General features: G+C 44.7%; 1 protein-coding gene across 3 annotated transcripts in view; it reads left to right on the forward strand.

Moving 5' to 3' along the window:
* The window catches only part of bnc2 (basonuclin zinc finger protein 2), a 161,255-nt gene that overhangs the window by 102,925 nt on the left and 33,058 nt on the right, over window positions 1-25,272 (forward strand). For all 3 annotated transcript variants that reach the window (XM_034086908.1, XM_034086898.2, XM_034086917.2), the window contains exons 3-4: window positions 12,033-12,135; window positions 13,631-13,866. In XM_034086908.1, the coding sequence (XP_033942799.1) occupies window positions 12,033-12,135; window positions 13,631-13,866 (339 nt within the window). The remainder of the gene's footprint in view (window positions 1-12,032; window positions 12,136-13,630; window positions 13,867-25,272) is intronic.

A 25,272-nucleotide genomic window follows, 5' to 3' on the forward strand; every position in this document is an offset into this window, starting at 1 on the left:
TTATTCGTACTTGAGGAAAATGCGCTGATACGGTTTTTCTTCAAGAAAAACAGCCAAAAGCACAAAAAAAAGAAGTGGAACTTCAAAGCCCCCCGATGATGGTAGTGGGTCCACATTAATGAACACATCACACATGTATTCCACACACACAAACAACGTCCTGCAGATCCTTCAATTTCTCTTACAAGTTTAATTGAAAAATGCAGCGTGGATTGGCACGTTTGAGTATAAAAGTGTGTGTGTGTGTGTGTGTGTGTGTGTGTGTGTGTGTGTGTGTGTGTGTGTGTGTGTGTGTGTTTGCACAGCGCAGACACACGAGTTACTTTGCAAGCACAAACAGTCGATACTGTAGTGGCTGATTAGTATGAGAGGAGGGGATGAATATTGGAGAAGGGCTCTCAGGGGTCCCGCATGAAACATGGAGAGGATGTCAAAGCATTTTGTTCCCATCTCATTCATTAGATCTAACTCGGGCTAGTGGACGCTCAGTGTTTTTAAGTGGGTTCACAATCACACACACACATACGCACAAAGACAAAAAAACAACACTGTCGGAAACAGTTGTATTTATTAGATCGGCGTGTCTGACATTGTGTCGACATTCTGTAAGTAATTAATTTATCCTTTCTATTGGGAAAGTCCAAAGAGCCCAATTAACATGGCTAATATTGCTGCCTCGTGTAAAAACATCATTTTTTTTAATACAGAGGGAATATTCAAATGACTTGCCTTCATTATTCAAATGCATAAGCAAAGTCATCACTGGGGGAAAGAGTGAAGATGGGATTCACACTCGCAGGAAAATGATAATCAATCTTTCATTTCTGCACAGCAATGGAATAAACAGCATATGTGAGTTCCCTTTTATTGTGTCGTCTGAAATCTAAGGGTTTTTAAACTAATCTTCATTATTTTTCACGAGAAATGTTGAGATATATTTTTGTATTGAGTTAATTGTGAATTATTTATATTAAAAAAAACTGATTTTGATTTATTGACAGCATGTTTGCATGAGCTGAGAACCAGTTCTTGAAATGACAGAGTAAGTCGAGGCTTTGGAGAAAGAGGATTTTCGACTTCTCCAGTTGGTCCAGTCCACATGCTGAGACGGGGAGCCAGGCCAAGGCGCGCTCGGTTGCCAAATCCCACGGCTTTGTAAGCAACACGCTGCACAAATGGAATCAGACGAATAATATTCCTAATTTAGAGAGTGAAAATGTAAAAGGTCAAAGCCAGGAGTGGGGGGCGTTTTATAGTTTACTTGAATCTGTTTTTATAGATTGCTATTGTGGTGCTGTGTTTTCTATTTTCACGGCTCGTTCGGGTATTTGTTTTCTGGCGAACTCAGGGGCCCCACTACTGCACGGCCCGGGCTCTTGGCTCCACTCTCCCACTCGTATAGCTATAACAAAGTCAATATTACAAAGAGGTAACACATGTCGAGGTATGCTTCAGGCCTGCCCTGGTGCTGTGATCCTGGATTGGGACACACACACGCACACTCGAACACACTCACACACACACACACACACACACACACACACACACACACACACACACACACACACACACACACACACACACACACACACACACACACACACACACACACATGCACTGTGTAAAAGAATGCATGCCTTCAATAGTACGCTGCTTTCCTCCGTGGAGAAAAAATGTATGCCATCTCTTTGCAAATTTGTTCTCCGGTTGAAGCTGGTATTTTGGCTTTCACACATGAAATTGTTCGTGTATGTGTGTGTGTGTGCGTGTGTGTGTGTGTGTGTGTGTGTGTGTGTGTGTGTGTGTGTGTGTGTGTGGGAGTGTGTGAACTTTTCTTCCTACGCAGTGTTATGTGTGAGCGCAAAGTGCTTGTTGGTGTCTGCACGTTCACATCCATTTTGAGTGTGTGTGTGTGTGTGTGTGTGTGTGTGTGTGTGTGTGTGTATGTGTATGTGTATGTGTATGTGTGTGTGTGTGTGTGTGTGTGTGTGTGTGTGTGTGTGTGTGTGTGTGTGTGTGTGTGTGTGTGTGTGTGTGTGTGTGTGTGTGTAAGGGCCAGTTTGTTTTGTTTTTCCCTTACTTCAGCACATCTGAGAGAGCTTTTCTGGAACTCCTGAGCCCTGTCCAAACAAAGATGGCCGAAAGTGAGGGATGGAGGGGAGGTGGATCAGGGTGTGTGTGTGTGTGTGTGTGTGTGTGTGTGTGTGTGTGTGTGTGTGTGTGTGTGTGTGTGTGTGTGTGTGTGTGTGTGTGTGTGTGATTTTTCAAGTAAGCTGGGACCAGAAGGGCCTTGCGAAAAACCAGGAGGAGGGAGAGAAAACCGAGCCCCTGAGAAAGGCAGCTGGAAACACGGAGGCTTGCGGTCTCTCTCCCCCCACCTCTCTCTCCCTGGTCCAGCTGCACTCAGATGTGTCTGCCTGGTCCCCCCCCCCCCCTGAATCCCCTAACACCCACCCACCCCTGCGCTCCCAAGCTCAATGCCACTGCCAAGGAGGGAGAGAGAGAGGGAGAGTGTCGCAGCTGGTAATACTTACAGGCCATTTTACCGCGGTAAAGGCATGAGATTCATTAGGCCAGGCCCGCGTGTTTTGTGCTGAGTGTTATTGTTAGGATGTGGTAAAATTATAAATATGGAGGGGTGAGGGGGATTTGGTGGTGTAGGAATCTAAGTAGAAGGGTTGGAGAGAGTGAGGAGGTGGTGGTAGCGGTGGGGGGGGAGGAAGAGGAGAAACATGCCACTCATTAACTCCTCTGCCACAGTCTTGTTTCTCATGATTGGGTGGCAATAAAAAAGTCTGTCACAATTTGTCAAAGTTAATGAGTCAATGGCACACCAGCACTGGAGCGCTGGAAGACACGCTAACATATGTCGAATTAGTCAATAGCTTTATAATTGCAGAAATAAGGACTCTGGCTTTAGCCAAATGAAGCAGACTTAGAAGGTCCTGAGAGGGAGTTTGCAATTTGGTCAGGTCGATTTCAGAATGGCAATCACCAGGGCCTGGCACCGCTTTCCTGACGAGTTTCTTTCTTCCTTTTCTCCCACCTCCTCTGTGAGCTGCTGCGTCTTCTTCGTGACCTGTAACTCGGCAACAGTGTCGAGCCTCTACTTCAGCACCTCTACATGTGAACTCTGTTGGACTGATAAATACTGAGACAGCCAGGTGGACCTTCCTTTGGTTTGCCATCTCCCTCCCTCCCTGGTTGTCCCACACACACACACACACACACGCACGCACACGCACACACACACACACACGCACGCACACACACACACACACACACACACACACACACACACACACACACACACACACACACACACACACACACACACACACACACACACCTCACTTCTCATTGTGTGGCTTTGGGAGCGACACACTTGTCACTGCAGTAATTAAGCCATTGGTTAAACACTCTCTCTCTCTCTCTCTCTCTCTCTCGCTCTCTCTCGCTCTCTCTCTCTCTCTCTCTCTCTCTCCCCCTCCCCTCTCTGTCTGTATCTCTGTCTTCAGTCCTATTTCCCCGTGTCATTAGAGACTGAAAATACAAGTGGCCATTTCTTTCTCGGAGTGTTGTATCTGCAGTAAAGTGGGAACTACTAACTGAATCAGCAGCAGTCTCCTCACGATGCTGGCTGAGGTAAAGGATTACCCAAGTCTGTAAATATCAATAATCTGGGCATTGATTTGACATATTTCTTGTTTCTCTGCCAGTTTTGGAGATATTTTTAAATGTTAGTGTCTAGCACTAAATAATCTGCATTAAGCATTTTTCCCTGGTTCGGCACAGTTTATAAATAGTTGTGTATTTCTGCAGCTGTTGTGTGTGTGTGCAGGCTCAGGTGTTTACAAGTACACCACCGCGCTGACACCGTGTTTGAACAAAACTCTGAGGAAAGAAACAAATATTATTGCCCGGTCGTGTGTCTTGAAAACCAGCCAACCCGTCTACAGTAGTGTTCGGTTTACTTGAAAAAACACAGGCATAATTTGACGATTGCTTACACACAATTAGGGCAGCAGTTTTTACATTAAAAATGGTCAAAGAAAATAAAGAGCTATTGGCAAGATTACATCTAGGAACTCTTCCAAGATTTCTCTGGCTGCGAGCTGGTTTGAGTAGGGGAATTCACTGAGTGTGTGTGTGTGCGTGCGTGTGTGCGTGCGTGTGTGTGTGTGTGAAAGGGAATGTGGGAGAGTGTGTGGGCGCTAGTTCAGGAGGTAGAGTCCCACCCTGTAGACTAGTGTGGTGACTAAATGTCAATTTGGCGGAGTCTCAGCAGCGCTTGTCTCCTGTCGTCACGCTCTTTTCACCGCATGTGTGTGTGTGCGTGTGTGTGTGTACCGTCTCCCACGCCAACCAATAATCGCCATGGAGATGTCCCCTCGCAGAAAGAGGTCGGCAATATGTCTGGGCTCTGACTAATAATTTCTGTTTGTGTTAGGGTGCACATGGGGAGGGGAGTAAAGAGCAGACGATGTTGGTCTCCTCTCCTCGACCCCCCCTCCCATTTTCTTCTCTCCCCTTCCCTTTCACTCCCTCTATCCTCTGCTCTCGAACATGTGTCTGGTCGCACCGTGTGATCATGTCGGTGTTGTTGCAGTGCTGGCCTTCAGGTTGATATGTGCGCTGGGTGGGGAGGATCAGTGGGGCAGCGAGTGCAGGTGTCAGGTCTGACAGGGAGGTGTCCTTATCTGGCTCAAGTCGCTCCCTCTGATAGGCTGAAGGTCAGAGCAGATCTAGTATGTATCAAAGACAACGGGCTCTTTTATTTTCTTCCTATCCTGCCACACAATGGCCATTGATAAGGAAGTGTGGCTCTCAACAGCAACTAACAACTTGCAGTGTTTCCATTTGATTTCATAAGCAAAACAATCCAACTAGACAACATGAGGTGTTCATTTCCTTTACTGATTTTTCTTTGAAGTTCTTTTTTCAGGGACACCATTTTCTGGTTTCAGCCATCTTCACATTTGTGGATTGTGTTAAATTACTGTAAGCGATGTATCTTGTGATGTGTTTAAAGTAGGTAATTTATACTTGAAAAATGTGCTTTAAATTCTCTGATAAACTAACTGTTAACAACAAGCATCTTTAAAATGTTTAAAACGTTTCACCGACACAGTATTTGAGCTAATCATATGCAGTCAAATGCATCATGAACGAGAACCTGATATCATTTGCCCAGTATTATCTCAACCTCCACTCATTAGCGTTCCACTGCCTCCTCCACCTTTGCCGCAACACCTCTTCCCCACCTTCCTGATTCACCAGCTTGCCCGACTCCCCCCTCAAACTCCCCCCATCTCCCTTGCTACCTCACTTCTCTTCCTTTTTGTTTCTTTCACCAACTTTCCCTCCGTTCTCTTTCTTTCTCTCCCTGCATCCCCTCCCTGGCTCCCCGAGCACCCATCTTTGAACCTGGCCTTGTGTCAGTGGACCCCGGGGTCTGTCACTGGGCAGATGGTTTGATCTCTGGCAGGGGGAAAGCTTTGAGGAGAGCTGAGAGGGGGCCAGGGGCCTGGGCTGGGGGCCTGTGCCTGGACCTGCTGTCTACACAAAAGATGGGAGAAACTGCTGCTCCCTTGATGCTCGGGTATTTGAACTGACAGTGCAGTCCAGTGTTAGCAGTGTGGTACAGCTCCCCATCTACGCAGGCTCACTGAGAGCATGGCATATGATAGCCGGATCACAGGCTTGTGTTTCTGGTCCAGTATTGTGATATGATTCTCCCTCTCGCTCTCACCGTTTCGCAATATCAAAGCCAGCTGGGTCCTTTTCCCGTCCACTTCATAAACAAGCATGACTGTCCTGAAGTACTCGCACGGCTATCTATCATGCGAGTGAGTCAAGCTGAGAGTTTCGTCATTGATCCCATTTCAAATGTTTCGGGGCGGTGCTCATGATGGGGGAGATTTACTTTCTGTGACTGTGTCAAACCACAAAGAAGATGCAGGAATGTTGGACGCAGACATGTGTGCTTGTTGGGACTGTGGGTTAATGACAAGGGTGTGTGTGTGTGTGTGTGTGTGTGTGTGTGTGTGTGTGTGTGTGTGTGTGTGTGTGTGTGTGTGTGTGTGTGTGTGTGTGTGTGTGTGTGTGTGTGTGTGTGTGAGTCACCTCTGACAGCTGACGAACATAAAAAGCCAGAGCTGGACCTGTGGTCAGAGTTGGAACTGCACGCCGTCTGGAGCGACGGAGGATGACAGGAAATCACCACTCACTGTTCAGTTGTTTAGTGTGTCCTGTTATGAACTTGTGTTCCTGATTAGTGATTCTTATCAAAGACGCCTGTATTGACATGTAATCATTAACAGAAGGCAGCACCCTAATGTGTATGTTTTCACAACAAGTTAGGAGAGAAGATGTTAAATGTCTATGACTCAGAAGTAACCTTATTACATTGGAACAAGACTATATATGTTCGGTCACTTCTGCCCCATTGGCTCTGGATTATAACCCCTCATGCACTGGATCAACAGGACATAACATGACTGCATCAAGACACAATATTTTTGCAGTAACAGCAGGTGAAGTGCAACCAGACTGAGATGCCCTGCCAAACATCTGAAACGTGTCTGTCCATTGCATTGTTCCGCATTCTTTGGTCAAAGTGTATTTACCTTGCTCACTTCATTTCCCAATGAATTTCAGATTTGGCTCTTTGGAACATTAGCTCCAGTCTGAAAGTAGATCCCAATGAGTTACTAACGTGCCTTTAATAAGCGCTAAATGTAAACACTGTAATAACTTCGTGTATACATTCTATCAGATCTGAGACACATTCACTAATGTCAAATCTGTCACTTCACAAAGCGCTTTAGTAAAGCTCGCGTGCAAACAACAGACATGGCTGCTTCTATTTGTTTGACTTAAAGAAAGGAGAGGGAAGAGAGGGAGAGAAGAGAGGGGTCCCAGGTCTTACATGAATACATGAAAACACATGCTTCTCTCCGACTTCTGTAATCCACCAGGGACTCACGCCCCATTTGGTTCCCATTAGCATAGCTCTGGTCGCCCTGCCCCGTGTCAAAGCCCAGACGCACAGCTGCACAAAGGACAGGGACCTCTGGCTCTGAGACTGAAAGCCGCTGGGCTCACAACCAGAACTGCCATGGAGGACGGGCCTTACACTGTGGGGGATTCAGAGCAAAGCCTCCCGCCTTTCCTTGTAGCACTTTGTGAGGCAGGAAAGCTCTGTTTCAAGTTCAATCCAATGTACAAAATCAAACAAGCAGAAATTAGCTTTGGCATAAGTTATTTGCACCCCTGTATTTTGTGGAGTGCTGTGTCTGACTACAAAGACTTTCTTTATTCAGCGTGTTTTATTTGTCACCTGTTTCCAATATGGACATTGTGAAGTCCTGATCTATCCGACGGAGCCAGGGCCTCGTTATATGACACACAAAGCTGCCGTGCCTCTTTCCCTACACACGTTGGCTGCACATTTCTGGCAGGAAATTGACAGCATTTCAGCAGCTAACTCATGGATGAGATAATATCTTGTGGGTGGAAGAGAGGACAAGATGCTCCCAGTGTTTTACAGTGACCCTAAGCAGAGACAAATCTAAATCTGAAGCTGCTGCTGCAAAGCCGAAGCACACACACACACACACACACACACACACACACACACACACACACACACACACACACACACACACACACACACACACACACACACACACACACACACACACACACACACACACACACACACACACACACACACACACACACACACACACACACACACACACACACACACACACACATAGGCGCACGTACACACAGGGTTTTCATTTAAATCTCGGCTTTGCTTAACTCACCAAACAAGAAATGTGGTCTGTGGCTGTGTGTTGAACATGGTAAAGGTTTCAATTAAAGTAGGAGGAACAATACCCGACCGGCATCCAGCAGCTGTCTGTGTTGGCTTTCCATTGTACGCTGTCAAGGGAGGAAACGGAGAGGATGACATGTACTAGTGGTGTTTTAGTCGTGTTTTCCGTGGCATATGTCAACCTTAAAATATGACGGGGTAGTAAAACAGTTGCACAGGATTTCCGTTTGATTTAATCATCAGTAATATGGTTCCATATGCCTTTGCAATGGCCAAAGCTCTGTCTTTGTTGACATGTGCTGCTTGGTTTAGGAATGGATTCATTTGCATATACCGGCAACGATTCAATGTTCCCCGTCTTTCCCAGCCTGTTTAAAATCCTCTTTGGATCAGACTACAAGAGTCCAGGCTGAATCCATCTTGTTCTGCAGCCCCTCGTTCCTGCAGTTCTTCAGTCCATCTGTCCCACTAACAGTCTTTTAATTGAGAGTCCTCCTCAGTCTGATGCTGGCCATTGCTGCCTGTCAGTGTTTATACAATTGGGCTGGGACAGGGACTGCGAGCCAAGCAAAACATCCATGAAACATCAAGCCTCCAGCTAAACAAAACCCAGCAGTGAGACACACACTCTTGAGCCAGATAAGGGCCGAAAACGATGCTCTCTGTACGCGGCGAGGTTAAGTTGTTGACCGTGGCGGTAACACGGCAGCTGGGTGAGAGTGTCTAATTGCTACAGCATTGTGGGCAGCTTTCGATTCCTAGCTGCTCAAATGATCTACAAAGTCACTCACACACACACACACCCCTATGTCCTTTTCCTCACTGTTGTCCTCTTTCGTTGCGTGCCAAAGAGGAAACCCTGGCGAGACGTTAGCACAGTGACTAATACTGTGTATCTGGCCGGGCCTCAGATAACAGCCTCCTCCCCCGCCTGCTGTGACAAATATGTGCGAGTGTAGCATTGGGATCCAGGCCCACGCTTGTCCCTGACCCAACCCAGGCCAGACACAGGTTAAACCACGGCCACAGATCCACGCTGGCCACAGAAGCAGAGCTCCTCGGTACGTGAGCAACACGTGAAGAAGTTATTATATTCTTGTTTCCTCTGACAAGCCACACGCACACTCACATCCTCCACGATGTTGCTTTTGATGGCCATCCTTGACACATCCGTCAGTTGCCTCTTTTCAAAATCTCCGTAATCAGTCTGTAATCTTTCATCCTATTGCGTAGGATCAATGTTGATGCCGTCATATCACAAACACCTCTTGAGGTACTCTTCTGACACAATGAATCCCGAGAAATAAGAGGCACAGTAAATCGTCTCCCTTTCTTTTTTCCCCGTCAGTACCTCTTCAGTTGAGTGGGGGGGGGGGGGCTTGCTGCTTTAATGCTTCTTAATGCTGCTGTCTGCTTAATGGGCCAGATATGAGAGGTGCTGCTAGCCAGCGTAATAAGTCAGTGATTAGAGGGCGCCTTGTCACAGCAGCAGCCCCGCAGACAGTGGCACGCTCTAATTGCCGTATTAGACGCCCCTTAACTATCTTGTCAGCTGTCAGGCCCCAGCTCGTAAACAGCGGAGGTGCATTTGATATTTCCAATTGTTTATTTCCGTCTGCCGCTCTTAGCCTAGCCGCACGCGGAGGTAATTAGTAAAGGGTTGTTTTGTGTGACAACACTGTGCTAAATCTGGGTACTGAAAATAGAGTCCGCTAAATCTTTACGTAACGAGAGTTATATGAAAAGGGAAAACATCTGACAAGGAATCGTACTCAAAATTTGAAAAGTGGTGTGACGCAAATACAATTATTGAGATTACCAATTGATGTGATAATTATATGCGAGCTTCTCTCTAAAATGATTACAAAGTCAACTGACAGTCATTTGCAATTTCCCAGACCAAAAAGCGACGTTTTTATCGTCCAAAATATTGCCAGTCCAACGGTGAATAACAGAATACTGCATGTGAAAGTGAAGAACAGCATTATACTGTAAATCAGCTTTCTGCGTCCATGCTGGATCTCAAAGGTCCCAGGTTTGACCCCATCAACAGTCAATGAATGTACTTCGACAGCCATGTCCGCTGCATATGTGTCCTTGAGGGGAACGCTGCACTCTCCCATTGCACAGTGCTCGGGATAAGAACGTCAGCTCAGTCAGTATATTATGTATACACTCCGACTGACACGCGGCGTGTAAACCTCACACACGGTGAGGATTGCCGCGCCCGCACCTGGAGAGCTTAAAAATGGTGAAAAGTCAAATAATCTCCGTCTGCTGTCTTTCCAGTGTCAAACAGCGAGGTGACACGGTTAGAAGTGGTGTAATTTTGCGTTTAATCTGGGATAAACCCGTGTTCACTTTGACACCTCCAGTTACTAATCTGGTTTACGACACTTTAGGGCGAGCAAGGGGGGGATTGTAGTAGATTTTGTGGTCCCTTAGTAGATTAAGAGCGAGCTTAGTTTTATATCCTGAATTACAGGATATTGGTCTAATCCACAGACTAGGTAATGCTATTGCCTGCTGTTACACACAGAAGGAGCACTCAAGTGCAGGTCTCCCTTGAAAAAGAGGTCTATGATCTCAATGGGACCAATCTGGATAAATAAAGGTAAAAAAAAAAAAGTCAATACTGGTGAACCTCAGTAGAGCTCACATTTGTCTGTCATCAGTGATCATGCGTTGACCTCAGCTGTGTGACGTACAGCTGATCTTTTCTATCTCGAAGTGCTGATCTGACATTTTGAAATGGAGCCCAGACATGGACTCCAACCTACGACACTGTATGTATGTCTGTGTCACATTATGGTCACACTGCGGCCGTATAGGAATCACAGCGAAACAATATGAGATAGCATATTTAGTGCGGCTTGTAAATCCATAAAGTGCCATGCTTTGATAAGTAGTGCTTTGGTGCGAGGAGGACAATGGTGTTTCTTTCTCACCGTCTCTGACAGACCCTCATGTATCTCCTCAGATAACACCTGACAAGTTTCCTTAGTACTAGATCATTAGGCTTTTCCTGTCAAAATAAATAGGCAGCTACTCACGGCAGTCACCTTGTACACTAAACCCAATTTCCTCCCGCATTCCTGAAATATTTTATGTTCTTTCCAGCCTAAAGAATTACCACCCTCAGGCCTTCGGCCCTGACTCAACACCATATGTGCCCAACTTAAAATAAATGATTCTTATCGTGTGGAATTTATTTAGTTTATTATACCATGCTATTAACTTTTTATTCTAACATCAGCAGCCAACTTACTTGCACTACATGTCAAAGCTTAAGAAATACAATGTTTGATTTACAGTAAAGAACAGATAAGCGTGTTTTCAGAGTGAAATGGTTTGACTTCGTTTACCTCCCATATGCAAGTTTGCTGCACCGAAAGCTGTAGATTCAGGCAGTTTAGGTTGTAGAAATGCATAAGTAATATATACACGTAAACTATCTTTATCCATCTTGATAATATAAAGTAATGTGTGGTAAACAGAAGTGCTGCCAATCAAGATTCATGTTTTGTTTATTCTGTCTTCTTGTTTCTCCATGTCATTGAGAAATGTACGACTTGCAGCTGCTGCACTCATTTGGGCGATCGAGCTGTTTTCATTTGTGAGGAATTGCGTGTATATCATACGTTTCCTCCCTTGCTGTAAGATCTAGGTTTAAAAAATGTGAAGCATCCTACGGCATCCAATGACCTCCCTGCAAAATGTACCTGGATTTTTGTCGGTGTTGAACGGCCCTTCGTGAAGGCTGAGGCAGACTGTACCGAGTTGCCCCCGTCAAAGTCTGGACACTTAACCTCTCACTACTAAAAGCTTTCCGGGGTCAGACTAAGTACAGCTTTAGTGTTGAGTAATGGAGCCTCAGTCAAAACAAGTGAAATTTCGGTGTTTTTTAGGAAAGGAAGTCCTCGGTCGGTTCTCATGAACTCTGGGAAATTACAGTACGAGGAGGCGGACTCACACATTGGAAAGTTGTTTGGAAATGTGGTGGCTGGGTAATCTTTTCGTGGCAGAGGCTGCAACGTGCCAATTGTCACTTTTTACGGAAACGTTTGAACACGCTTGTATGGCTGCTATGATAACTGCTCTCTCTCAGTCCGTGCTTTATCACCTCTCCTCTGTACCCCAGCCAGTGATTGACGTGTTTGTCTTTCTTCTGATTATGTCTCTGCAGGCCATTCGCTGCACACTAGTGAACTGCACATGTGAGTGTTTCCAGCCCGGGAAGATTCACCTACGCACATGTGACCAGTGCAAACATGGCTGGGTAGCTCACGGTGAGTGATTTCATTTTCATTTTTAGGTAGCTGGTGGGCGTATCTGAATATGTTGGAAATAAATATGAATTTAGTGACTGATGCTCGTATAACTATCTCCTGCTGCTGTGGTGAGAAGCGAGCTGCATATCAGTACTCTCCACTGTGTAGAGAAATGTACAACTGTGTCATTTCTTACTCAGTGCAGATGCTAGATTTTCTCCGACTAAAATCCAAATATTTGTATACATTTTCCATGGAAAAAGACACTTTAACTTTTTTGTTTGCTTCTGTATTTTGTGGTTGCTTTCAAAGTCTTGTTTTTGCACTTTTGATTCATATAGAAAAGGGGGGAAAAAACACAGACCAAAAGACAGAGAAAAAAGCAAGAGACTACACCTTTTTCAGGCGGGTAGAGGAAAAAGGGAGAGGAGGCGCAAAAGTACAAAGAGAATGAGGAGGGGGGGAAAAGAAAAAAGAAAACACCTGTTTGGCTTGCGTCCGCACACGAGCGAGTCATGGGCCCTTCAGCGATCGCACAGGACCCCATTGACTGTTTTTTAATCTCTCCCTCTGAACTGTCAGGCGCCCATCTCCCCTCTCCCCCACTTTTCATTTCATGTCGGCATTGGCAGGGACTCTGACAAGTAGTTCTTCATTTTTTATTATGTTTGTGTCTGGCTGCGCTGTGTTGTCAGGCAAAGCGCTCGTCAGCAGGAAAAAGCCGTCCCAGGATCAGAGAGAGACCCAACCAGGTGTCACCCAGACAGGCAGGGGAAAGGGGGGAGGGAGGTATGAGGTAACGGGAGAGAGAAGGATTGAGACGGAGAGGAAGAAAGAGATTTGTCCAGGTGTCGCACAGACAGCCAGAGAAGAGAGAGGTGACTGAGGTTGAGATACAAAGAACAATGACAAAACCTAACCTGTACTCACAATCATACGACTCCTCTGCCCCGAGTTTCGCCCCTCAGGCAACACACAGGCTACTAAACCCTATTGCTGGAGTTTGTTGTCTGTGCAGCGGAACATACACTGAAGATACTGCTGAGAAAACTATATGGACATTTGAAACGTATCACACAGTATCAGTTTGCCTTTAAAGAAATGATTTTAAGAAGGGGTTGTACAATAATAAAGAAATATCATTTAATTTGGTTATCCTTTCAATATTATGAAAAGCATGGCATCTAATTGAATACGTTATTTTCATCCGTGGACTTCACTGTCCACTTTAAAGTCCATAGGACATACCTAATTAGGTATACATATATAAGATAACATAAGTAATGCAAGAAAAATGGGAGATGTGAGGGTGGTTTGAAAGTGCAAGAGATTAGATTAAATAGAAAGAATGGGAGATAATTACATTAATGTCAATGCTTTTATCCGATTGATATGTTCTTATCAGCTAGTGCTGACCGCGCAGTAGCCTCCTAAGGAAGATTTGAGCTGTAATTCGATCATTAACCGGGCCTGTGGTTGTGTGTTTTTTCTTTTCTTCCTCCCCTTCACGCAGCTTTAGACAAGCTCAGCACCCAGCACCTGTACCACCCCACCCAGGTGGAGATCGTTCAGTGCAACGTGGTGTTCGACATCAGCAGCCTGATGCTGTACGGCACCCAGGCCGTACCCGTCAGGCTGAAGATCCTGCTGGACCGCCTGTTCTCCGTGCTGAAGCAGGAAGAGGTGCTGCACATCCTGCACGGCCTGGGCTGGACCCTCCGAGACTACGTCAGGGGCTACATCCTGCAGGTCAGTGCCCAACACACACACGCTACAGAGCCTGTGAAGCATCATAAGGATTTATCTTAAATGGCATATTAGCTGTACTTACTCTCTGCTATCAAACTACTGTGTCCCTAAATGTGCCTTTAGATTTCCCTGCAATGTTCTGTGATTTCAGAAAGTGGGGATAATGTTCACAGTGATCACAATCATTTCTACAAATCTGTCCATTGCACTTATTTTGAGAGTTATTGATCACAAGCACAATGGTGACAATCTTGGCCACTTCAGTCCCAATTTCACATCCATTTTCTTCACACTTTCCCTGTCGTTACTTCTACTTCAGGCTGCCCCCTCTTCCTGCCCTGTGAACACTAGGCCCCTCCGCTGGAAAAAGGAAAGGGCTAAAAATAAAAATAAATGAGAAAAATGTCACGCCAGCAAACTATAAAACCACTGTAGTGCGTTTCCTCTCTCCATCCATCCTCCCCACCTCACATATAATTGCAGTCAGACACGTTTCTCAATCAAAGGTACGGAGGTTTTGGCGTTGAAACCCAAACCGAAGTGTTCCTGAATGAATTAGTTAAGAGCAAGTGAACATGTGCATGTGGTTAGTGTGTATGTGCGAGTGTGTATAAATGTGTGTTTGTGTGTGTGTACATGTGCTTATCTGTATGCGTATATGGCAGTGTAAGTGGAACAGCATGGTGAGGAGAGGCTGGTTCGTAGCGGCTTTTGTGATTCAGATTCTGATTCAGTATTTTTATTTTTAAGTATTAAAGAACACTTATTTAATACATATTCTAACAGTTATTTGAAACTAGTTTTTTTTGGAAATACTGTTTGCAGCGTACAATTTAAGACTTAGAATCCATATTTTAAAGACTCATACAAAATATTTATTGAAAATCTAAACAATCGAAAATAAAATATAACTTATAATATTTAAAATAATACAGTTCATATTTGTATTGCACATTTGAACTTCAACCTATATTCATATGTATGTGTTTTGTTCTAATATGGTGTTATATACTCTCACAAAACCTAGTTTCCCCCTGGGATTAATAAAGTGTTTTGATATATTTCAATATATTCAATATTTAATATTGATATATTCTTCATTTTGAAATAAATAGTTTGCTTTATTTAAAAAATATTTTTGCATAATTGAAACAAACATATTATTCCAAATATCAATAAATCAGTTTTGTATTTGTATGCTTAACTGGTTTATTGGTTGGTCTATTAAATTGAGAACATGCCCAAGAGTTTCTTATAGCCCATCTTCAAATAAACTGTTTTAGTCTGATCAAAAACATACTCTTAATATAATATTATGAAAGACAAGCTGCAAATTAACAGAATATATGATTATGTTTACATTATAATATCAATTGTTGCGGGGTGATAATCCTACTAACCTTTCCATCTCTAAAAAGCATTCTCAGCATTAATGATCAATATTACCCCTGAGGGAAAGTAACTAAAAGCTCCACATATGCAGTGTGAGAATGCCTTGTATTGAGTAACCGTGGTTCTCATACAGTAGTCACAGAGTCTGTGTTTGTATCAGCTGGCTCTAATAGTCAGCTGGTGGGAGCACCTTTGCTCAACTGCTCAGCCTCATGTCACGCTACTGCTTAAATCCTCGAGATCTCCTCAGAAGGGCTTCAAAGGGGCCGCGGCCGGCGAGAGGCAGCCAGTCACTTAAGGACAGTAAGCAGTCATTGTACGGCCCTATTAGCCTGTAAGTAGCTATGAAATTCAATCATCTTCCTGAGCCTCCGGGCAGCGCTTTGTGTCAGGGGTTTGTTCCCGACACCGCGCCGTGCCAAATGAGAGATGAAATGAGAACAGCATTGCAGATGGAAGATAAGAAGTTGTCTTTTTGATAGCGGTGTAGCATTATTTGGGGATGAATTACTTTCCTGTGATAGCAGTCAATTGCTCGCTTATACTGATTTTGTGTTTAGGCCATAGGTTAATTACTATTTTAATGAGATATGCTTTAAATCTCGATAATTGTACAACAAAAAGACCAACTTTTTATAAAGTCTAATCTAGTCAAGCCTTCCTATAACACATTTCACATAGTGTTTGACAGTTTTGGCTCTGATTTGTCTTCCCTCTATTAATATACCTCCTAATTTCACGCGATTAGTTCGTCACAATAACTTTAGGTTGAGAAAGAAAGACATGTGTGTTTGTTGCATTATGTTTGTCTGGGTGTCAGTGCGTATGGGTGTCAGTGATGCGCCAGAGAACTCAGGACATTGAGCTGACAGAGTATGGCTGCAGCTCCTCTGATGCCTGACCACCTGAACGTATGTGCTGCAGGAAGAAGGAAAACACACACTTCGATTTTCAACCAATCACAAAGCAGAACAACACAGACGCTGTATGGCATCAGTATTCTGTCTTTAGACTAAAAATATTCCCTCTCTATTTATTAAGCAAGCAACATAGCAAACAGGTCAGAAATCATGTATCATATACCCATAATGACACATTTGTATTGTTAGTGCTATGACTTAGGAAAGGAACATGCCAGTGTTTTGGCCTAAATACAACACTTATCCTATCCAATTACAAAACTAGTCACAAATCAAATTTTAAGTTGTCTTCCGTGACATTTTAGACATATGAGGAGGTGGGTTTCTGTCTGTAAGTGCTTCTGACTAAGGTTGGGGATATTCAGGATGACATGATGGAACACTTAGCTGCTCTTCCTCAGCACACACAGCTTCAATGATTGCATCACTTACATGGACGTATGAAAAGTCTGGAACTGTCACTCGAGTTTTGATGATTTATCACAGAATCATCATGTGTTCTCCTCCCCACCCTGCTTATTCTCACGTTGACCTCCCACTTTAGCCCCCATGTAATCAGGGCACTACCATTACCACTGTGATCTGGTATTCTGCTGGAAAAATGTAAAACAACAAAAGTAGAAATATGTCACCGTAGCATTTTACTTTGACCTACAGGAGGAAGAATTAATTTATGTCGACATCCACGATCCACTTTGCCCTCTTCCGTCCTCTCTGCCATTTACTGCATGACAGGAGTAAACTCACCGTGGAAGTGTGACTAAATGTGCGTACACTTTGCAATTTTTCTATATAATAGGCTCCTTAAACTTCAGCAGTGAATCGATATTATTAAAAGCGAGATGGCTCATCAAGTGGTTAGAATTTAGATTTGTAAAGAGGAGGAATTATACATGACATCAATAACCATTCAAATGAATGATTGTCTTTGCTTTGAAGCCTGACCTTCAGTCTTACAGCTTCACTCTTGTTCACCAGCACAGTCAGCTGCTATAGTATTACTATATACATATATTGCAATAAAAAAAAACATTAAATAAAATATGTTCAATACTGTACCTACATATATCGTATGAAAAAACAAAAAGGAACAGGAGCAAGAGGTAGCCTTTATTTATTGAAATTACATATTTTTTAAGAAAGAAGTAAAATAGCCTTTGTTTTAAGGCTTAAAGGTGGGGTTGGTAAGTTTGAGAAACCGGCTCGAGATACATTTGTTGTTATATTCCATGGAATGCTCTTAACATCCGATAGCAATGAATATCTGAAGTGCTTTGACAAAAATCCATAAAAACTTCATCTGTGGAAGCCGTGGTACTGTAAAAAGCACGACCAATCATCTGAGCCGGCCCGGCTCAAATAACTGGATGGCCTACCTGCCTGTCAGCCTTCCATCTGTGCACAAACTTATCTCATGCCCTCATTGGTCATGTGCGCGTCCGTGTGTGTTGGAGGAGGGGCTCTGTGAGGAAGTGGCAGATTTTGTGTATTTTCAAATTCTAGCACACTCGAGCTGGTTTCTCCAAAATTACCTACCCCACCTTTAAAACAATTAATAAATAAAATAATCTAAAGATTTTAAAACGGTCCTGTATATCCTAGATGTAACGTTGCGAGTGTGAGTACAGTGAAAACGTGAAAATCACAAAATGACAGCTCTGAGGTTACCACCCGAAAGTGATGACAGAAAGTTATGAGTGTCATATTTTTTTCTACCTTTTACCCGTCTTTATTTCTCTGCTCTTTAAAAGTTAAATCCAAGGCATTTGGTGAACACCACAGACACACTGATTCACTGCCAGAATTCCTTGCCCCTTCACTTTGGCATGACTTTCCCCTCCTCCTCCTCCTCCTCCTCTCCCCTTCATCCTTTCCTCCCCCCATGTGCTCATCCCTCTCTCCTCTCCCATGGTTGTTTCCAGACAGACCCAAAGCCAATGTGCACCAGATGCCCCCCCCCCCTCCCTCTCGCGGCCTGTCACTGCTCACTACTGTGTTCGATACAGACAGATGGAATTGCTATCAGTCCTGGCTCCTCTCTTTGCCTCCGCCTCCCGTCTCCCACACTCCAAACACTGTCTCTTTTGCCTTCCTCTTTCTTATCCCTCACCAAGTGAAAAATAAGGAGAGCGAGGGAGTGGAAAGAGAGAGAGAGAGAGACACACACACACAAGACTTTGCAGCCAACATATGGACTAAAGCCCAGGGTTTTCCTGAGCGACATTCTCAGTAATGTTCTGTCCTTGTAGAACATTGGGCTGCCTCCACTTTTATGAGATGTGGTTTTCCTGACTCCACACGGCTTCCAGGAGACCCAGATGGAACCGCTAACAACCCCCACCACCGCCACGCAACCACACACACACACACACACACACACACACACACACACACACACACACACACACTGTACACACATAAACAGTCTTAACCCTAATTGCACACACACTCGGAGGAAAGCAACTATCGGCACACACACAGCCACAAACGTGTTGTCTAGGATAGGCTTTGTTTCAGTGGCAGATGCCCGGCATCAGGGTGTGTTTAAAGTGATCAATGCCGTAACATAAGCTCCTCATAATTCCGCTTACTTATCTACTTATTTGGTTGAATATTTTGTATATCTCTAACGAGCACGAACATTGAGGTAGTTTTGGACGGCCGCAGGGGGGCTGTGCTGTTATTAAAAAAAAAAAACGTGTGACTGTAATGTTGTACATGTGTACTTACACATGTGGAATATGAGATGTAATTACATGGATTAGGGTGCAACAGCATTCGTGTAAGACAGGAAACCATTTCCAGTTGCAGGTGGGTCCTGAGGCCGTAGTGAGGGTACCAACCGGCTTCTCTATAGTGGTTTAGAAAGGTATTTATTGAGTTAGAGTCACATTTCAACATTTCTGTCTTTTTTTTCCTCCTCTCTCCGCACTCCCCCTCTCCATTTTCTGTCTCTCACTCTGTCAACTGTGAAGGGCACCATATCTCTTGATCCTCGCCTGAGAAACTTCCATTTTAGGTAGTCAAGCTCCGTGCAACAACATTTTTTGGACACAATCCCCTTCTCCAATCTCCTCCATACGGCACACTTGTAACCTCTATTTTCCTCCTGTCCTCCTCTCCACCCTCCATCACCTCCCCTTCTCTCAGAACCTGTTTTCTGTTATCACTACTTAATGCCTCACCCTGGGAGACGGACGGGGGAGAAAGCATTCTCCTAAGGTGGAAATTCTTACGTTCATATGGTTATGATTTGGTGGGGAGGTCAGGCTCCATTTTTGCTGGAAGGCTTATGGTTGGCTCTGTGCTGGCCGTGCTGGGCTCCAAGCACATCAAAGAGGGCCGGTGTACTGAATCAAGGTGATACTAACCCCCCCCCCCCCCCCTCCCTCCCCTCCACCGCACACACACGCACACGCACACACACACACACACACACACACACACACACACGTCCTTCCTCTTACGAGTGTCTTCTCCCTTCTTATTCTCACTCGCTCCCTTCTTAGTAAGCCAGAGATAAAGGACTGATTTCAGATTGGAGGCTCAGTCAGGGAGGGGTAGCCGAGTATTATCAGCAAGGCATTCAAAACATTTGATAATAATTCTATATCAAAATAAATAAAACAGCTTAATCAACAAGAATAAATCAAGCATGCATCGTATCTTTAGTTGACCATCTGAAAGATCAAGTCATGTTTGCCGGAGGTGTACAGTAAGCATCCTCACTGTCACTTTTTCTCACAGCTCAGAGCTCAGAGCCAGCTCCATACACAAAGTCCTGGCCGAGCCAAATCCTCAGTCCCTCGCTTTTGAATCCTGCACCCGAGCCTCAAATGAATTCAAGCTGGAGAAGCAAGGTTATGAGCAGGTTACATTGTATGCAGGAATTTGTGAAATAATTCCGCTTATATTGGATTTGGAAGGAGGTCTGAATGTAACCATGGATTCTACAAGGCCTCACAAGCCCACGTTTAAAATTGATGGGAAGAAAAAAAATCATAATGATACATATTAGTATGAAAACAGTTTGGTTTGACTATTGATAACATCTTATCTGTTGGTTCAGAGGAAAATTGCTCCCAAAGTACAATTATTATTTTAGGGTCTATCTTTTCTTTTATCTACATCACCAAGAGTTGAAATGTATTTTGAGTTGCATTCCTTCTGATCAGCAGAGGTGCGGTAGTTTTCGGTGCATCTTGTTTTTCTTTGGCTACACAGTGGCCTGAGGAGAGGTTTTGCTGACTGATCCTTTTTTGTGGTCAAATAGCTGTCAAGCTTTTTCGATAATAACAGACCTGCAGGGACAGATGTGTTAGTGCATGATCATCCCCTTGCGTTCAGATCTTTCACATCATACCGTCCTCCCCTCTGTCATTTCACACCAATTGAGTTTAAAGCATCAGCCTCTTCTTTACATTCTCCTCTTCTCTCAAAACTTGACTTGTCTAATACATCTACTTGCTGTCACCTGTCCTTCCTGTCTTCAGCAGAGAATGAAGGATGTTTTCTCAGCGTGTGTACACTGGTCTTAGCTGTTGTTAGCATCAGTGCTAACAACATTATTTATCTTTACATTCAAGTTCCAAAAGGACACCATAGCAACAACATTCAATCTGCGATGTGCAAACCGCGCACACACATTATACAGTGGAAGACAATTATTATTATTACAAATATTATTTTTCCTAATTTGTAATAAAAGAGGTATTTATTTATATACGATGTGTTATTATTATTACTAATTAAAAAACGTAATTTCTGACTTTAATAATAGTACATGCAGAGCAGTTTACTGCAGACTAGGATCATGGATGCTGCGTCACAGGCCGTGATAAAGGGCCAATACACAAGTCAATTTCTCCTCAAGAGACACTTAAGTAATTACATCACACTTTCAAATCTCTTTAATGCATGGTGGCCACATTAAAGTGGGGGACCCTATATCTGGTGAAATCATGAATATTCTATATGAAAACGTATGGGAATGCCAGTCGTGTGTGTGTGTGTGTGTGTGTGTGTGTGTGTGTGTGTGTGTGTGTGTGTGTGTGTGTGTGTGTGTGTGTGTGTGTGTGTGTGTGTGTGTGTGTGTGTGTGTGTGTGTGTGTGTGTGTGTGTGTGTGTGTGTGTGTGTGTGTGTGTGTGTGTGTGTGTGTGTGTGTGTGTGTGTGTGTGTGTGTGTGTGTGTGTGTGTGTGTGTGTGTGTGCGCGTGTGGTGCTCTAATAAAATCTGATTGGGGATTTGGCATGCTGTGCAGCGCAAACATGGGAAGTGAAAATGATATGTTTAACATACATGGTCAAGTCTAGGGGCCCCCATGGGATCCCAGTAGGGGTTTGATCAAACTCCACTCCGCTACGCTACACACACACACACACAGTATATAAGCGCCACCTTCTTACCCATTTCCCTCTCAAATCCCCATGATAAGGCTGACTTCAAAGCCTCGCAACCAATCCTACAGCTTTATCCGAGATGCTGGCTTGATTCACCGGCTGCATCTCTTCCCATGGCCCCCACCACACACACAACACACACACACACACACACACACACACACACACACACACACACACACACACACACACACACACACACACACACACACACACACACACACACACACACACACACACACACACACACACACACACACACACACAACCGTATTCCCTTTCAATCTATATCTGAGAAAAGCATTGCTCTGTCCACCTCGTGGTGTCTCCAAATGGAAGTGAGAAAAAGGGGCCACCAGTGCTTTTCTTCTCCCCTCTCAGCTTCTCCGGGCATGCCATAATTAGAATAAAAAGGAATATTCCCGCTGTGTTAACGGGGTGCTCTCCTCCCCCTCATCCCCTCTGAACACCCTGTTCCTCCCGCCTGCTCCATGTGATATGCTCGACGCAGATCAGTGTAGCTCCGGTTCTCTCACTGCACATTTGCCTTTCTCTTTTTACCCAGTGTCAATGCCTTCGGAGAATTCCCTCAACAGGTCCTCGCTGCCTCCCTTGTGCTGCTGAAGCCCCCCTGTGGGAGGCTCTCATAGCCAGCAACGCACCCTAATTGAAACTGGAAAACTGCCAGCCTGCTTATCAGGACTTTTTATTTACCTCTGCCAGGCTCTGCCCTCTTTTCTTTTCAAAGAGGGCCATGTTATAATTACCACCTCAAACAGAATCCCTACGTACACCCCTTTTCATAAGATATAATATCCTGTCTCGCCTGCGCTGGAAGGCGGAAATGGCTTCTGAATTCTGTAGTGGCTTTTCGGGGCGCTACGGGTGTTTGTTGCTGCACGGGGGAAATTGAATTTTACTTCAAGGTCAGCGACACTAATGATAGTGTGGGAAGGTGTTGATCTCGTGGAGCGCTGGTTTGTCTAGCAGAACCCCATCGTATCGATCTTCGCCAGAGATCCTACTCTTCATCGATTGTCACACGGAATTGTTCGGTGGAAATCACTGGTGTAGGATAAGCGGTGATTTGGGACTGCGGGTAATCTCAGGGGTCACTACTTATAGACAGGGAATACGTGAATGTTTCGCACAAAAAGAACACTGAGGAATGTGATGAGTCTCACAAAATCTCAATCTTTATTTATTTATATAGCACATTTAAAACAACCTTCGGCTGACCAAAGTGCTGTACAGGGCAGGCAGTAACTACAATAGTGAATAACCCAATGGGAGTACGATAATAAAAACAATAATTAAAAACATAATAAAAAGCACAATAACTAGAAACATATAAAAAATAAATAAATAAAAAACACATACAAATATAAAAATGTAATGCTCAACTAGTATTAAAAGCCAGTACAAATAATAACAGCACTAGAAGATATGATATAAGCCTCCCCACGGTACGACAGATGCTTAATATAGCAGTTGAAATACTCTCTAAATACCACTTGAGAAGCCAAAACTGCCCTAAACTCACACACACTCTTGCTGTTAAGGCTCCAACATACACCCACCAACACACACACACACACACAGAGCGTGTACATTATAACACATCACTTTCATGATTCACCGCTGCTTGTTTGCAAGATGGTTAGTTATGGGTAGGTGCCCTGCGGTGAGAGCGAATGTGTGTCACTTCCCCCACAAATGGAAACATTTAGACACTGAAGAGTGTCCTGAGGTGAGAGCCGTAAGAAGCGCTCACTCATAAAGTAGCAGGGAGGCAGCCTGTGGAGGAAATGAGCTCGGCAGACTGGTGCAGGGAGAAGAGCGTGACACACACTGAAGGACCTCACACACATCCATACACACACAAACATGCTGGTGAACCACGCACTGGCGACTGCTGGGGTTGCTATTTCAAACCGTGTTTGTCACCATCTCGTTTTTCACCGACGGCCCCAGCTGTGTTTGGCTTCCTGTGTTCCCACTGTGGCGTCTTGGCCACATGGACAGAGGCGGCACTGTGTGCATCCATGTTGTGTGGCGGTGGTTAAAAGGTTGACTGACCTCACCGTGAACTAAGAGCGGTTCCGAAACACCTGTGGACGTTCACTGCAGAGTACAACATAGTGCGGGACGGTTGCTGAAAAATAATGGAGCGTCTCCTTTTAGACTCCAGAATATAAATGCAGTCTCGTTGCTTGTTTTAAAGCTACATCTCTTATAGTGCTACCCAGTACCGCTATCGTTTTGACGTGTTGTGCATGAGCACCTTTATTAAGCAGGATGACCTGTCGGGGGAAGGGGGGGGGGGGAGGTGATGACTACCCCCGCCCCACATATCCTCATTCTCTGGTCTCCTCTACCAATTGGTCTGGCTTCACTTCACCTCCGACAGGAGAGGAGAGGTACTGTCGACGGAGGTGTTTGAGGGGAGGAGATGATGAGGGGGGGGGCCTCACCGTGAAGGGCCTAAAGAAACTCCAGTCAGTTGAATCCCGTCGTAGGTCCGCCTGTTTGAACGGGAATGTGTATTAGCATGCGCTTGCAGGCTTAAATACATTTTTTGTTTGTTTGTTTGTTTTTTATCCCCAGCCATGCCAATAAATAATCAGTGCATTAAGTGGCGAGCAAATGGAATCAATTCATCCAGTTTTGCGCAGATGAGTGCAGAAAATGAGGCGTGAAGCAGCCGCTCTCTGTGTTCGGAGTGGATCATTAGGAGCCCATTATAGGGCATCTCAGCAGGGTGCCACTCTGATTGTTTATTAGAATTTCACGAAGGTGAAGGAGAGGGAGAGGGAGAGGGAGAGAGAGAGAGAGGGAGAGGGAGAGAGAAAAGGGGACTAATAGTAGTACTAAATGGATAATAAATGAATACCAAACTACGACACATACACACACACACACACACACACACACACACACACACACACACACACACACACACACACACACACACACACACACACACACACACACACACACACACACACACACACACACACAGCAGTGGTGAATGCCAGCCCCTGGGCCTCCTACAAAAAGGGCTCTTGTAAAAGTGGGGGAAAAAAATAAAAGTCTCCACCAGCGCTGTGCATACGCTTGGCTCCGTCCTCTTAAAGACTGTCTTATTAAATGGGTAAGTGGCTGAATGCTGGGACCACCAAGCAAGCCGTGCTGTCACTGGCACACTGCACTCTGCGGGCGGAGTGCCGCAGGCGCAGACAGGATGTGATACAGGGTCACCAGAAATGATGCTTTAACACTTGGTGATACATCAGTTCCCAGCACTCAGCGCTCAGCCTGCCAGTGGCCGCGCTGACACTCTTCCAGTCAGGGACTTTTTTGTTGTAAAAGACAAAGAGCTAAGTTGTAGCCTCTACATTCTACCGTGTGTGTGTGTGTGTGCGTGTGTGTGTGTGTGTGTGTGTGTGTGTGTGTGTGTGTGTGTGTGTGTGTGTGTGTGTGTGTGTGTGTGTGTGTGTGTGTGTGTGTGTGTGTGTGTGTGTGTGTGTGTGTGTGTGTGTGTGTGTGTGTGTGTGTGTGTGTGTGTGTGTGTGTGTGTGTGTGTGTGTGTGTGTGTGTGTGTGTGTGTTGGAAGGCAAAGGCAGTAATCCACAAAGACACCAGGGCCTTCTGAAGAAGGAAGATCAATAGACTGCTACAGGTGACTGGACTC

The sequence above is a fragment of the Pseudochaenichthys georgianus genome, chromosome 1 (genome assembly GCF_902827115.2).
Source record: "Pseudochaenichthys georgianus chromosome 1, fPseGeo1.2, whole genome shotgun sequence".
NCBI classification, from domain to species: domain Eukaryota; kingdom Metazoa; phylum Chordata; class Actinopteri; order Perciformes; family Channichthyidae; genus Pseudochaenichthys; species Pseudochaenichthys georgianus.